Here is a 14,208-nt window from a genome sequence, read left to right as displayed (position 1 = left end):
TTACTTAAATCTCTCAAACATTCCTCTCCACTGAGGTGCTTTATTGGTAAAGCTCTCAAATTAGCCCCATCACTCAACATCATTTCTGAATTTCTTTCTCTTCTGAGATAGCTGATGAGCTCCAAATGTTGTTCTTGACAGCAAGCTGGTTTTGGTAATTAAGTCTACTTTCCGTCCAATGGTGTAGCAATGCTATGGCGAGTTGCTAAGAGTACTAGTCACAGGATATTTTACCAGTTATTGAAAGTGCCACACTAAAATAAAATAAAATGCCTTTCTACAGATCTGTCAAGAGTGTCAAAAACTAACTATGCTACTGTTTCTACTGGAAGGCAGTATGGGTTGCTCTATCACTGAACATTTTTTTTTTTTTGCCATTATCTCTCATTAATATCATGAACGTACATTAACTAATGTACTGCCTTGCTAAAATCATGCTCACTAGAATTTCACAAAATGTTGTGAAAATTGTTGTATTACTTAAATCTCTCAAACATTCCTCTCCACTGAGGTGCTGTATTGGTAAAACTCTCAAATTAGCCCTATCACTCAACATCATTTCTGAATTTCTTTCTCTTCTGAGATAGGTGATGAGCTCCAAATGTTGTTCATAGCAGCAAGCTGGTTTTGGTAATTGAATCTACTTTCCACCCAATGGTGTAGCAATGCTATGGCATTGATGGAGTTGCTAAGGGTATTAGTCACAGGATATTTTACCAGTTATTGAAAGTGCCACACTAAAATAAAATAAAATGCCTTTCTACAGATCTGTCAAGATTGTCAAAAACTAACTATGCTACTGGTTTCTACTGGAAGGCAGTATGGGTTACTCTATCACTGAACATTTTTTTTTTTTTTGCCATTATCTCTCATTAATATCATGAATGTACACTTTCTAATGTACATTAACATATGTTTTAGTCTTACTTCCATCCCTCTATTGCTATGTAATGTTAGCAATAGAGTAAAAGTCTTCTATCCCTGCACGTATTAAGTACACAAGTCTGTCATCTTTTCTTTTTATTTTAGCGGATATCCAGTAAATGATGGTGATGATTATTTTCATTAGTCATGTGTTTCATTTCACCATTCTATTTGAGCAGGGTGAAAAGAGGACTAAAGACTACATGTATGATGTGGAATGTGGACAAACAAAATGAAGAAGATATGTCATTTGCTTGGTTTCACAAAACAAATTTGCATATTTGCTTGGCTTCATAAGTGTAATGTTTGGTGATGTGAGATGAATTTAGTGCGTTATGTTACCTGCCTTGCTATGTTATGTTAAGGTATGAAACTTAACAAGCAGAGATGGCCACTTTGTGCCAAGCATTCTGAAATTTGGAAAAAAACATGGCAGATTTTTTAGAGACTTCCTAAAATCATGCTCACTAGAATTTCATCAAAAGTTCTTCTAACATTGTAGAAAGTAGTGCATTAAAGTTTTCATTATAAATTTTATTATAAAAGATTTAATTATGAATTATGCAAGTAAGAACCATGATAGTTTTGTGAGGTATTAAGCACTATATCTTCCCAATAAGTACTCTGATAATTTTGATACATATTGATCAGTATACATTTATTGCTGATTCTCACTATAGTAAACTCATAGTGCAGTGTTTGTTATGATGAATTTTCTTGAGAAAGGCATTATGCCTATAGGACTTATGTTGGGACTTTTCAATAGTTTGCTACAGTGAGAATTGACTGTATTGTATTTTTTGAAATCAGTTTAGTTGTTTGCAGCATCTGTTTATAATGAAATATGGTTATTTTAGACTGGAAGAATTTTAAAGATTTATCGAACTTTTCGAAATGCAGAAGGCAGAGAATATGTTAGAATTGAAACTGTGAGAAAGCCAGCTGTTATTGACACATATGTGCGAATTCGTACAACAAAGGATCCAGCATTTATGTAAGAATTCCTTTGATTTTACCTAACGTATTCTTGCATGTATTGCAAAATGCATGATTTAATTGTAGCCAATTTATTTGTACATATTATTGTTACTGATTTATGTAAATGTAGTTTTTTTTTTTCTGTCATAGTACTAATGTACTATATAGGTCCTACAACCTTTTGTGCATTAGAATAAATAATTATATAGTAATGTACATTTTCACAGACTTCATTTAGTCTCACATTAAAAGTCACATAACATACTTCTGTTTATAATTCTGCTCTAATAAACTGGAGAATAAATTTAAGATTAAAACTGTCTTTTGCTTGTTTGATTCTGACTTTGAATTAGAATGATGTCTGAATATTACTTTATTCTGAATGACAAATAAAAAAACAAAAAAAAATTTTTATCATATGATACTGTATTTTCAGTAAGAAGTCTTAAGAAACATTGCAGCATATAACTATAATTTTTCAAGAAATTACAACATATGCTGAATATGAATTATAATAGTAGTAGTAGTTTTAGTACACAGGAAGTTGAAGTTCAAGGGTCATATAGCAGAAATTTTAAATATAACTCAGAGAATACTGGCAATTCTGAAACGAACCTTGACATATAAAGATAAGGAAGTCATTTTGCCTCTTTAGAAAGCCTTCATAGGACCTCACTTGAACTTTTTCATGCAGGTCTGGTTTCATGATGATTGTGATGCAGTAGAGAGAGTGCAAAGAAGTGTTAAAAATGATATCACGATTGTGTAATACTCATTATGAAGACAGATTGAGAATTTGTAGGCTGAAAATACTAGCAAACAGGAGAAAGGAGGGATAATATGATTAAGACTTGCATACTTCTGAAAAGGTCATACAAGATTTCAGTTGATGGAGTTTTTCATTTTATGGAGGGTGGGGAAAGAACAAGGGGCATCCTTGGAAGCTGAAGATGAATGCTGCTAAGAAGGGATTGAAGCCTAGATTTTTTTCCTCATAGAGTCGTGTGTAATTACCATTGAATGTTGTGTGTGTGCAAGTAGTGTGAATGAATTCAAGAACAGGTATGAAAGCTGATGCAAATAATATGACCTTCCTTGATGAATTCATGACTTCCTGGAGATCTCTCTTAATAATAATAATAACTTTAATTAATACTTCCTGTATTTTGGCAAAGTCTAATTGCCATCATCAGGGATCACAGTTCTGCCTAGAGTCCTAAATGACCCCCCCCCCCTCCCCCAGTGGGCTGAAATGGATAGGCTTAGCCATTGGCTTGAAGAGCTGAGGATGTGTGCTTCCCAAATTTGGAGCAGTTTCATAATCCAAATTTGTTGAGGTTTGGAAAGTTTCTCAGGGCTGAAGTAGATTCCAAAATAGTCTCTCATATTTGTATTTTTTGTGGTGGAGAAGAGTAACCTTCTTCTGATGTATCCTGTGGTTAGTGTCCAGAGTGGCCATAATGGTGGAATCAGGTGTAGTCCATGTGTTCAAAAATTCTGATATTGGCTGTCCTGCCTGTTTTGCCATAGTAAAACAGTTTGCAGCTTCCAGAGACCTGGTAAACACCTGGCAGGTCTAGGAAATGTGGCTAGTGTTTGAATACCACTAGTTTAAAACCAAAAAGATTACACAGGTAAGCTTGCCTCCTGACTTCAAGATTGCTCTACCTACCTTCCTATAATTTTTCATGATCCCACCAATACACAGATCGGAACATTTTACAGACTCCTTGAAAAGGCAATCTCTTGACCTATGGAAGATACCAATAAACTTAAACCATATAACTCTAGACTTCCCTCCATCACCACCACCAATATATGGGCTACCAAAAATCCATAAACAGAATGTTCCATTACTACCAATTGTGGATGGCATTGATTCAACCCACATGTAAATTAAACAAAAATTTAGCCAAGGTGCTCTCACAATATACTGGCAACACTCCTTCACACAGAAAAACTCAGCCCACTTCAAACCCAGTATAGAAAACCTCACATTCCAACACACTCACATAATGGTTAGTTTTGATGTCTCCTTGATATTCATTAAAGACACCTCGAACCTTATCCAAGCTATATTTCCTCCCAATATCCTAACAGACCCCAACTCAACATCACCAGAGTTAAAGATCGGTACTATCAACATAAGAAGCCTGAATGGCAAAGAAATGGAGCTAGCTGAGGAATTAGATAAGTACCAGATTGACATAATAGGGGTGACTGAAACAAAAAAGACAAAAATTGGTGAGATCTTTCTGAGTAATAAATACAAAATGTTATATTCAGGCAATGACAATCAAGGAAAAGGAGTAGCCAGTATTCAACACAAAATACGAGGCTAATCTTCTTGAATGGCAGTACTGTAAAAGGAGGTAGAGATGATAAAAGTGACATGAAAACGGGAGAAAAAGATATTCTTGAAGTATGGAGTAATTACTTCGAAAAACTGTTAAATGAAACAAGCAGTGATGACAGCACAGTGGCAAAAAACACTGACCAGGCATGCAGTCAGAAATACATATTCATACTTGAAGTAGAAAAAGCCATCAAAGGCTTGAAATGTGGAAAAGCAGCAGGAGTAGATGATATTTGACCAGAAATGCTGAAGTATGGTGGTATAAGAGTATTACAGTGGCTGCACTGCATAGTTCAGAAAACCTGGACAGAGGGATGAATTCCCGATGATTGGAGTAGAGCTCTCATAGTACCCATATATAAAAAGGGAAATAAAACTGATTGTGAGAGTTACAGAGTTATTTCCCTACTGAGTGTTCCTGGCAAAATCTATGCAAGTATACTTGAGAAACGGTTGAGAAGAATTGTGGAAGAAAAGCTTGGTGAAGAACAAGCTGGATTCAGGCCAAATAGAGGCTGTCAGAATCAGATCTTCACTTTACGACAAATAGTTGAGAAAGCATGGGAATATAACAAAGATCTGTATTTAAGTTTTGTCGATTTGGAAAAGGCATATGACAAGGTGCCAAGAGAGAAGCTATTCAATACGCTACAGTTATATGGTGTCAATGGGGCATTATATCAAGCTATACTTAGTCTTTATTTGAGTTGCAAGTCAGCAGTTAGAATTGAAGGAATTACAGGAAGATGGTTTAATGTTAAATTTGGTGTGAGACAAGGATGTACATTATCCCCTCTGTTATTCATTATCTATATGGATCACATTATGAAGGGAAGTGATATTAAACATGATATTAGAATTGGAGATATTAATGTCAGTTCTTTGCTTTATGCAGACGATATTATACTTCTAAATAAATCTGCTACAAGTCTGCAAGATTCTTTGACTAAATTGAATAACTGTTGTAATAGATATGGTATGAAGATCAGCAATAAAAAGACAAAGACAATGAAAATAGGCAGAATCATTGAAAATGTCAACTGTGTTGTGAATGGAGAACCTGTGGAACAAGTAAAACATTTCAGCTACGTAGGCACAATTTTTAGTGAAGATGGTAAATTAAATATGGAAATAGACAACAGAATCAGCAAAGCTGGTATGGTGGGAAGCCAATTGAATAAATTCATATGGAATAAGAGAGAAATTTGTCGGAACACTAAATTAGCTGTATACAAGACAGTGTTCAAACCAGTTTTAACTTATGGATATGAGAGCTGGTTCAGAAGTAAAACACTTGACCAAAGACTAGAGACCGCAGATATGAGAGTCTTGAGAAAGATTATAGGCGTGAACAGATGGCATCAATGGCAATATCATATTAAAAACGAGGATATTAGGAAAGAACTTGACATTGTCAGCATCCAGGAATGCATTAGCAGAGCTAATCTCAGGTGGTATGGTCACTTAAATAGAATGGGCAAAGCAAGATTAGCAAAACAAGTGTTCTCTGCCAGGTTGGCAGCAAAACGACCCAGAGTAAGACCATGATATAGGTGGATTGATACGGTACAAAGTGCCTTAGATGTTAGAAATATAAGTTCTGATAATATTGGAGTCTTGACAAGTAACAGACTGATTTGGAGGAAAATTATAGATAGGAAGTTAGTAATGATGTAATTTTTTCATGTAGTACTATCATATCCTGTACACCCTTTGAGGGTACATGACAGGAATTTGATGATGATGATGATCCCTAACCAGTTAGAGAACTGAAAATTCTTCCTTCATTTGGCCACATTGCCTGTATACTCACAACATTTTCTTAACACATCTATATGCAATCAACATCCCAGGATCCAGTTTACCCTAGAAAAGGAAAACAACATGTAATCAGAGTGTCTGGGATACTCTGATTAAATGCCAGCCTAATTGATCCCTGGCATTCTTTGTTTTCAGAAAACACACATGCTGGTAGATACAGTCACTAACACTCACTTCCCCCTCCCAACAATATGGAATATAAAATCCCTGTATAACAGGACAAAATTTCGTTTGATTACTGTGCACTAGCTACTGAAGTTGACCACATTCTCAACATTTCTTAGCCAATGGCTAGAAATCCCACAAAATCTAAAAAATATTAAAACCCCTTAACTACACCCCCCACACACACACTTCAGAACAGAGACTACACAAAATCTATCACCATTCCATATATCCAGAGCACATATGAAAAATTAACAAAAATCCTAAAGAAATGCAACCTTACAACCACATACAGACAACATAACAAATTTCCATCCCTTATCTCCTCTACAAAGACCAGTTACATTTCTTAGATCTGCCAGGTGTTTACCAGGTACCTTGCTCTTGCAAGCTGTCTTACCATGACTAAACAAGCAAGACAGCCAATATCAGAATTTCTGAACACATGGACTATATCCTGTTCCACTATTATGGCCATTCTGGACTTGCTGACTATGCTTTGGACTCACCACAGGATATGCTGGAAGAAGGCCACTTTACTCCACCATAGCAAATATGAGCAGGTGTTCTTGGAATCTGCTTCATCCTTGAGAAGCTCTCCAAACCTCAACAAATTTGAATGCGTGAAATTGCCCTGATACAGGTACAGGAAATTGATACAGGAAAAGTTGACGCTATTACTGACTTCCTTTTGACAGATTTCCTCCAAAAAAAAACGTTTAATTTTCTTGACCAAAAAGCTCTGGAAATACTTTTATTGGGATTATATTGATCAAGTGCATATAACAACAACTAAGTTATACCGACTAGTTTCACCAACTAAGTCTGTTGGCATATTCAGGGTACATAACTGATGTACGGCACTAAAAAGTAAAAAACTGTTACAAACTATAATCAGCCGATTCCAATTATATTAAACAAAGAACAGAGCGCGTACAATACATTTATAGAGCGTGGATTATATCACTTGTTGTTATTTAGGAACGTTCTATAGTTGGCACTGTAATTCAGTTCTGGAGAGTTGAAGAATCTGATAAGGGTCTTCCAGATCACGGGCAAGATTAGTCCTTGGTTCCTGTTAAGGTTTTGTATACAGCGGGCAACTGTTGTGGCCTCCTTAAAAATTTAGGAGCGGAAGTCCTCCTCCATGTAAGGAATTGTGCTTCTATCCCACTCTATGGTATGGTTCGTTCTTGAGAAATGAAAAGCTAATCCCGATTTTTCTTCTCTGTTATTATTGTTATTATCGGCCAAACTTCAAGGAGCCTTGAAATTAGGCAAAAAGAACACATAGGTGATGTCAATAATAACAGAGAAGAAAAATCGGGATTAGCTTTTCATTTCTCAAGAACGAACCATACCATACAGTGGGATAAAAGCACAATTCCTTACATGGAGGAGGACTTCCACTCCCGAATTTTTAAGGAGGCCACAACAGTTGCCCGCTGTATACAAAACCTTAACAGGAACCAAGGACTAATCTTGCCCATGATCTGGAAGACCCTTATCAGATCCTTCAACTCTCCAGAACTGAATTACAGTGCCAACTATAGAACGTTCCTAAATAACAACAAGTGATATCATCCACGCTCTATGAATGTATTGTACGCGCTCTGTTCTTTGTTTAATATAATTGGAATCGGTTGATTATAGTTTGTAACAGTTTTTTACTTTTTAGTGCCGTACATCAGTTATGTACCCTGAAGATGCCAACAGACTTAGTTGGTGAAACTAGTTGGTATAACTTAGTTTTTGTTATATTCACTTGATCAATATAATCCCAATAAAAGTATTTCCAGATTTCCTCCAAATTAGTCTATCTGTCAGGATTCCATTATTGTCAGATCTTATATTTCAGTCTTCTAAGGCACTTTTAACTGCATCAGCCTCCCCAGATATTGTCTTTCTGGCGTCAGACATCTTTCTGCTAATCTTTCCTTTCCCATTCTGTTTAAATGACCATACCATCTAAGATTAGCTCTGCTCACATATTCCTGAATGCTAATAATGTCAAGTACTTTCTCAATACTGACAGACCCAATTTACATAAGAGTTACATTCTACAGACCTTTACATAACAAGAACTTGACCCAAGTTGAATTTTTTAATTCACCTCACCCCTTCTTGTAATCACACCCAATTGCTTACATATTTACACTATGTGTATATTGAGATGTTTTAAAGGTTATTTGTCAGTTTCACTCACAAGATGTAAACACATATTAGATTTCAACATGTAATTATTAATATATAGTAAAATAATATGGTAGAAATAGTATGATCAAAATAGAAAATACAAAAAAAAATTAATTTGGCCATTGAGCTTTCTGTAATAATCAACAATTGTTCCATGTCATAAACAGCATTTAAATGCATATATTTTTTAATATATTATTAACTTTCAAGAGGAAGATCCTTTCATATGTTCCTGTATACTGACAGTATCCTTTACATTTGTATTCAGATTACAATATATTCTTAAATACATTATAAAAATTTTACTTAATATGCCTGGGTTACTTGCACACCATAGAAAAAGAAAATAACAATTGTTTTTCCTTTCTAGATACCCTAGTGACACAAGTTCCTAATGACTCATTATTCTTTTTCATTTCTGCTCATACAGAAAAGTATTTACATAAACAGTCACATCACTACCATTCTCAACAGTATGGCATCCTCAAAACACTTACTCATCAAGCGCTATTTATTCAAATGATACAACCCTTGAAACTAAGCTTAGGTTCCTTTGCAGCATTTTTTAATCAATTACTACAGCCCATATAAAATAGATAAAATACCACATGCATCTCCATCCCCTATGCCCAACACACAGGATCACATCAAAACTGTTCTCATCCTACATGTTAATGGTATATTAGAGAAAAAAAAAATTCAGTGTGCTCTGCATGCCACTTTCAAACCTTTCATTGAAACTTTCTTGTGAAGATCAACTGCATCCTTTTGACCATCCTGAAGTGTATAAAGTTCCTTGTATCTGGAGTGTGACAAACTTTGGACAGACTGCTAAATCAGTTAATGTTCACCTTGAAGAACACAAAAATTACATCCTCAATCATCTGTATGAGTAGTAGGGATTGGCAAAGTATTCTCTGCATACTCCTTCACATAGGATTATATGGAGGAAACATCTATATTACATAGAAATACATTAATACAACAATAAACATATATTATAGGTCTGAGAGACATATTTTTAGAATCAGCATCAGATATGAAACATTCTCCCAATCTCAACAAATATGGTTGCATTAATTTGCCAAAGATCTGGGAGACTGTCATTTTAATATCTGTAGCATGACTTTTATATCAGATTTAATACCACTTTCCTTTATAATGTGATCCATATAGATAATGAATAACAGAGGGGGATAATATACATCCTTGTCTGAAAGCAGATTTAACATTAAACCATCTTCTTGTACTTCCTTCAATTCTAACTGCTGACTTACACCTCAAATAAAGACTAAGTATTGCTTGATATAATTCCTCACTGACACCATACAACTGTAGCATGTTGAATAGTTTCTCTCTTGGCACCTTGTCATATGCTTTTTCCAGATCTACAAAACTTAAATACAGATCTTCGTTATATTCCCATGATTTCTCAACTATCTGTCGTAAAGTGAAAATCTGTTCCTGATAGCCTCTATTTGGCCTGAATTCAGCTTGTTCTTCACCATGCTTCTCTTCCACAACCCTTCTCAACCGTTTCTCAAGTATACTGGCATAAATCTTACTAGGAATACTCAGTACAGAAATAGATCTGTAATTCTCACATTCAGTTTTATTTCCCTTTTTATATATGGGTACTATGAGAGCTCTACTCCAATCATCGGAATTCGTCCCTCTGAACCATGCACTGCAGCCACTGTAAGACTTTTATACCTCCATACTTGAGCATTTCTGGTGTCGAATATCATCTACTCCAGCTGCCTTTCCACATTTCAGACTTTTGAAGGCTTTTTCTACTTCGAGTATGGATATGTATTCCTGATTGCATGCCTGGTCAGTATTATTTATCATTGTGCTGTCATCACTGCTAGTTTCATTTAGCGATTTTTCAAAGTAATTACTGTATACTTCAAGGATAGCTTTCTCTCCAGTTTTCATGTCACCTTTATCATCTCTAATTCCTTTTACAGCACTCTTTCCACCTTTTCTGAACTTCTTCAACAACCTCCAGAATATTTTGCAACCGTCTTGATATTTATTTTCTATGTTCGTACCAAAGTCTTCCCATGACTTTTGTTTAGCTAGTTTTACACAGTGTTTAGCTTTCTTACATTTGTATCTGTATTCTCTAAGAGCACAAGCTGACTTATTTTCCAGGAACTTTTGATATGCTTTCTTCTTTTCCTTCACTTCTGTTTAACTTCCTGTGTCCACCAAAGAGTTCTGATTTTTCTATCCTTGCAGACAACCTCACCACATGGCTCTCTGGCTGAATCAATCAATTTTTTTTCTTCTTCTTCTTCAACAGCAAATATAAAGAGAGTTAAATTCACCAGACTGTTAGATTTTTATTCTTAAGATGTTAATATGATCATTACATTATCTATTTGGCCTTAAACCAGACTGCACTCTTCTCAGGCTTTCATTAAAAATATTGAAAATTCTCGAAAGAATAATTTTTCAGAAAAGTTTGCTAACACATTGTAGGTTTATGCCCCTCCAACTATTACAATTTCTTAAATCAAATTTCTTTGTTATTTTATTATCCCTGTATTCAAATCACTAGGGAATGTTTTTTTTCCCAACCATTTGAAATAGTGGGTAGAGAATATTTGTGATATCAGTTTTTAAAACCTCTGCAGTGTGATACCATCATGTATAGCAGCTATCCCATTTTTCATTTCTTGAATGGCTTTTTTTTTCCAATTTTAGATGGCAGGCTGGTATCGATTTTTAATTCATCTATTATATATATATATAAGGATAACCAAGTAATTTTATAAACTTGGTTATTTTAACTCCTAATCCCAAGTATGCAAACAATTAAGTTTGTGCCTGAAACAAAGTTCAAGTCTAAAGATGGTACAACACCAGGGCAACTCATTGTAAAGGTGAGTAAAGCTCTGATCACTATTCTTAGTATTTTCCCATAATGTAAAGTACATCTCGCTAGAAGATGTATACTGCAATGCATTATGGGTAGGGTCACAACAAGGTGTTTTTATTAAAAATTAAAACACCTTGTTGCAACTTCTATAAGTAAAGATGATAAGGCTCCGTATTACTAAAACTTTAGTATTTAGGGTCTAGCTACTCACTGAGGAGACCTCAAAAAAAGGTTGAAACCAGTCTGGGTAGATTTTATAAACTAGGAGTTAAAATAACCAAGTTTATAAAATTACTTGGTTATCCTAATAATTAATAATGCCAAGTTAAAAAATTTATTATATATATATATATATACAGGGTGTTCGGGATAAATTTGACAGTTTCGTAAGGAAAAAGAAAATCTTCTTTGTATCTATTAAATTTAATGAATTGACAAAAAAACATTACAGGCAGAGTTAATTACAATACTATCAACAAGATTTACTCAAAATAACCACCATTAGCATCGATCACAGCTTCAATTCTGCTTCGGAACCTCGAACAAGCTGATGCTACAGTCTCCCTGGGAAGGGCCGCAAAAACTGTTTTAATTTTATCCATTAACTGGGCTTTTGTATTACTGGAAGTGCGATTGGTGTCTTTTTCAACTGCGCCCCATACAAAATAATCCATGGGGTTAAGGTCTGGGGAGTTTGGAGGCCAAACATTTGGACTGGTGAAGTCGTAGAAATTGTCAGACAACCATTTTTGACTTTTCCCAGAGGTGTGGCAAGGGGCCGAATCCTGCTGCCATACATACGGCCTACCATTGCCTACCCTTGTTATCCAGGGCTTGACTACAGTTAGCAACTCCACGAACAAAGCCCGAATTCCAATGCCAGGGTTCTTCAACACCTGTTCCTGCAGATTTGCGAGGAATTCTGCTGTACGAACGCAATCAGATCGTCTGCTAGGGATCTTTCTTCTTGCTACATCCTCGTAGTCACCATTGCAAGTCTCTAGTTCATGCCTGATTGTTTTTACTGTATTCAGGGAGCATTGGGCATCAGTCGTAATATCCTTATTTTGATGGCGGGCACGAATCATCATGATACAAGTTATTCTCTTCCATGATTCAGGTGGGTTCCAGCTATCCATCCTTTCTGACATCTTGTATGTGAATGAAGAAGGGTCCAAACTTTTAAATGAAGAGAAGTGTGTGTTAATACATGTAACTTACGGAAAAATATAATTAATTATAAATATGTCAAATTTATCCCGAACACCCTGTATATATATATATATATGTATGTATTTATTTTCTGTTTTCATTCTATCACTGCTATTATATGTGATGTATTCTATCACTTTTGTTATTTAAGAATTGACTGAAATGTTGTCTCCACCTGTCCAGTTGTTTTTCTGTTGACACTAGAATTTTTCCATTGAGATCCTTCACTTGGAAATCATGCTTTTGCATTTCTTTTCCAGAAAATCTTCTTACAGTATTGTATAACTTTCTATTATTGTACTTGTCTGCAGCTTGTTATGCTCTTGGTGACAGTTCTATGAACCACTGTCGTTTATCTTTTCTAGCAATTCTGTTAACTTTTTTTTTTATTTAAAATATTTTATTTATCTTTATGTTCATTTCCTTTTCGAAGTATTTCTTGCATATATAGCCTATCCTGAAACATGATCTACTGTATCATTAACGAAAAAATATTTTTTTTTAACTTTTTTTGTTTATTCTCTATGTCGGTGTTTCTCAAACTTCAGATATCTGTGTACCCCTTCTTAAATTTTCATTATTACCAAGTACCCCCTCATCAAAATAATAATAATAAATAAATAAATAAAGTATTATTTCGTTGTAAATGTCTATTTTATTTGAATTGATATGTTCATGTAAACAAAAAAAAGAGATTTATTTTTAATAGGACAAAATTTGGAATAGATTCCTCTTCATTGCCCTTCCATGAAAATCCACATTTCAAGTAATTCATATCATACTTATGAAGTTTTTCATCTTCTTTCTAGTTGGTTCTCTAGAGATGTCAGACGACACAGCCTTATCAATTTCATTTGATCCTGATACAATATCAACGTTTTCCTGTTGCTTACAGCTACTTGTATTTGCTATATTGCTCTCTTTTTTGTGTTTTATAAATCCAGTGTTTAACCAATGATCCATACTTAAGAATTGAAAGCTAAAAAAATTACCACATTTACTTGAATATGACTCGCACTTTTTACCCAAAATTAAGCTAAAAAATTGTGTTGTGAGATATATATATATATGTGTGTGGATTTTTTCTGAAAACTGAAGTTTTCAGAAAAAACTGAAAATGATGTGACTTATCAAGAAGCTCCTATTCGCTATCGCTACTTTTCACATCGAGAACAGTTTCCTAGTGTTCATCTTCAAAGTCATCTACCCAAATAGCTTCATATTCTTTTCCATTATTTCAAGCAAAAATTACCAGTAATTTTCAGGGCTTGAGATACGTAATGAACAGTCCTTCACAAATGACTAATGAGAAGTAAAAGCAGAGCGCAAAACAGACAGCAATGGTAGGCCAGGACAGATAAAGTAGCTATGAAGAAATGCATATGATTGGTGCAGTATTAACAAAAGATCGTGCAAACCAAAGACAAGCCAACAGTTAGGTTTAAGTGCTAATTCTCTTCAACCAAATTCCATAATATCTGAAACATATTCACTATATATTTCTTAGTTTTAACACATTCACGACAGGGTGGTGTCACGCAAAACCATATGTTATTGCACCGTCAACATATGGTTTTGCTTGAGTCTATACAGCAGTTTCTGTTGGAGGGGAGATGTGATTCATTAGTTAGTGCCATTTTTATCCCAGTTGTCTGTAATTGCACTATTT

At 34.8% G+C, this 14,208-nt stretch overlaps 1 protein-coding gene across 1 annotated transcript in view; it reads left to right on the top strand.

Moving 5' to 3' along the window:
* Window positions 1–14,208, top strand: part of LOC150107422 (transcription initiation factor TFIID subunit 1-like) — a 960,372-nt gene that overhangs the window by 729,673 nt on the left and 216,491 nt on the right. The window contains exon 30 of the mRNA XM_090391850.1: window positions 1,782–1,918. Within this exon, the coding sequence (XP_090247976.1) occupies window positions 1,782–1,918 (137 nt within the window). The remainder of the gene's footprint in view (window positions 1–1,781; window positions 1,919–14,208) is intronic.

This window comes from Typopeltis vanoorti, chromosome 4 (assembly GCF_054136105.1).
Source record: "Typopeltis vanoorti isolate ZY-2024b chromosome 4, IOZ_Tvanoo_1.0, whole genome shotgun sequence".
In the NCBI taxonomy this organism is placed as follows: domain Eukaryota; kingdom Metazoa; phylum Arthropoda; class Arachnida; order Uropygi; family Thelyphonidae; genus Typopeltis; species Typopeltis vanoorti.
The sequence above is the reverse complement of the archived record's forward strand: the minus strand, read 5'-3'. Positions and strand labels throughout refer to the sequence as shown.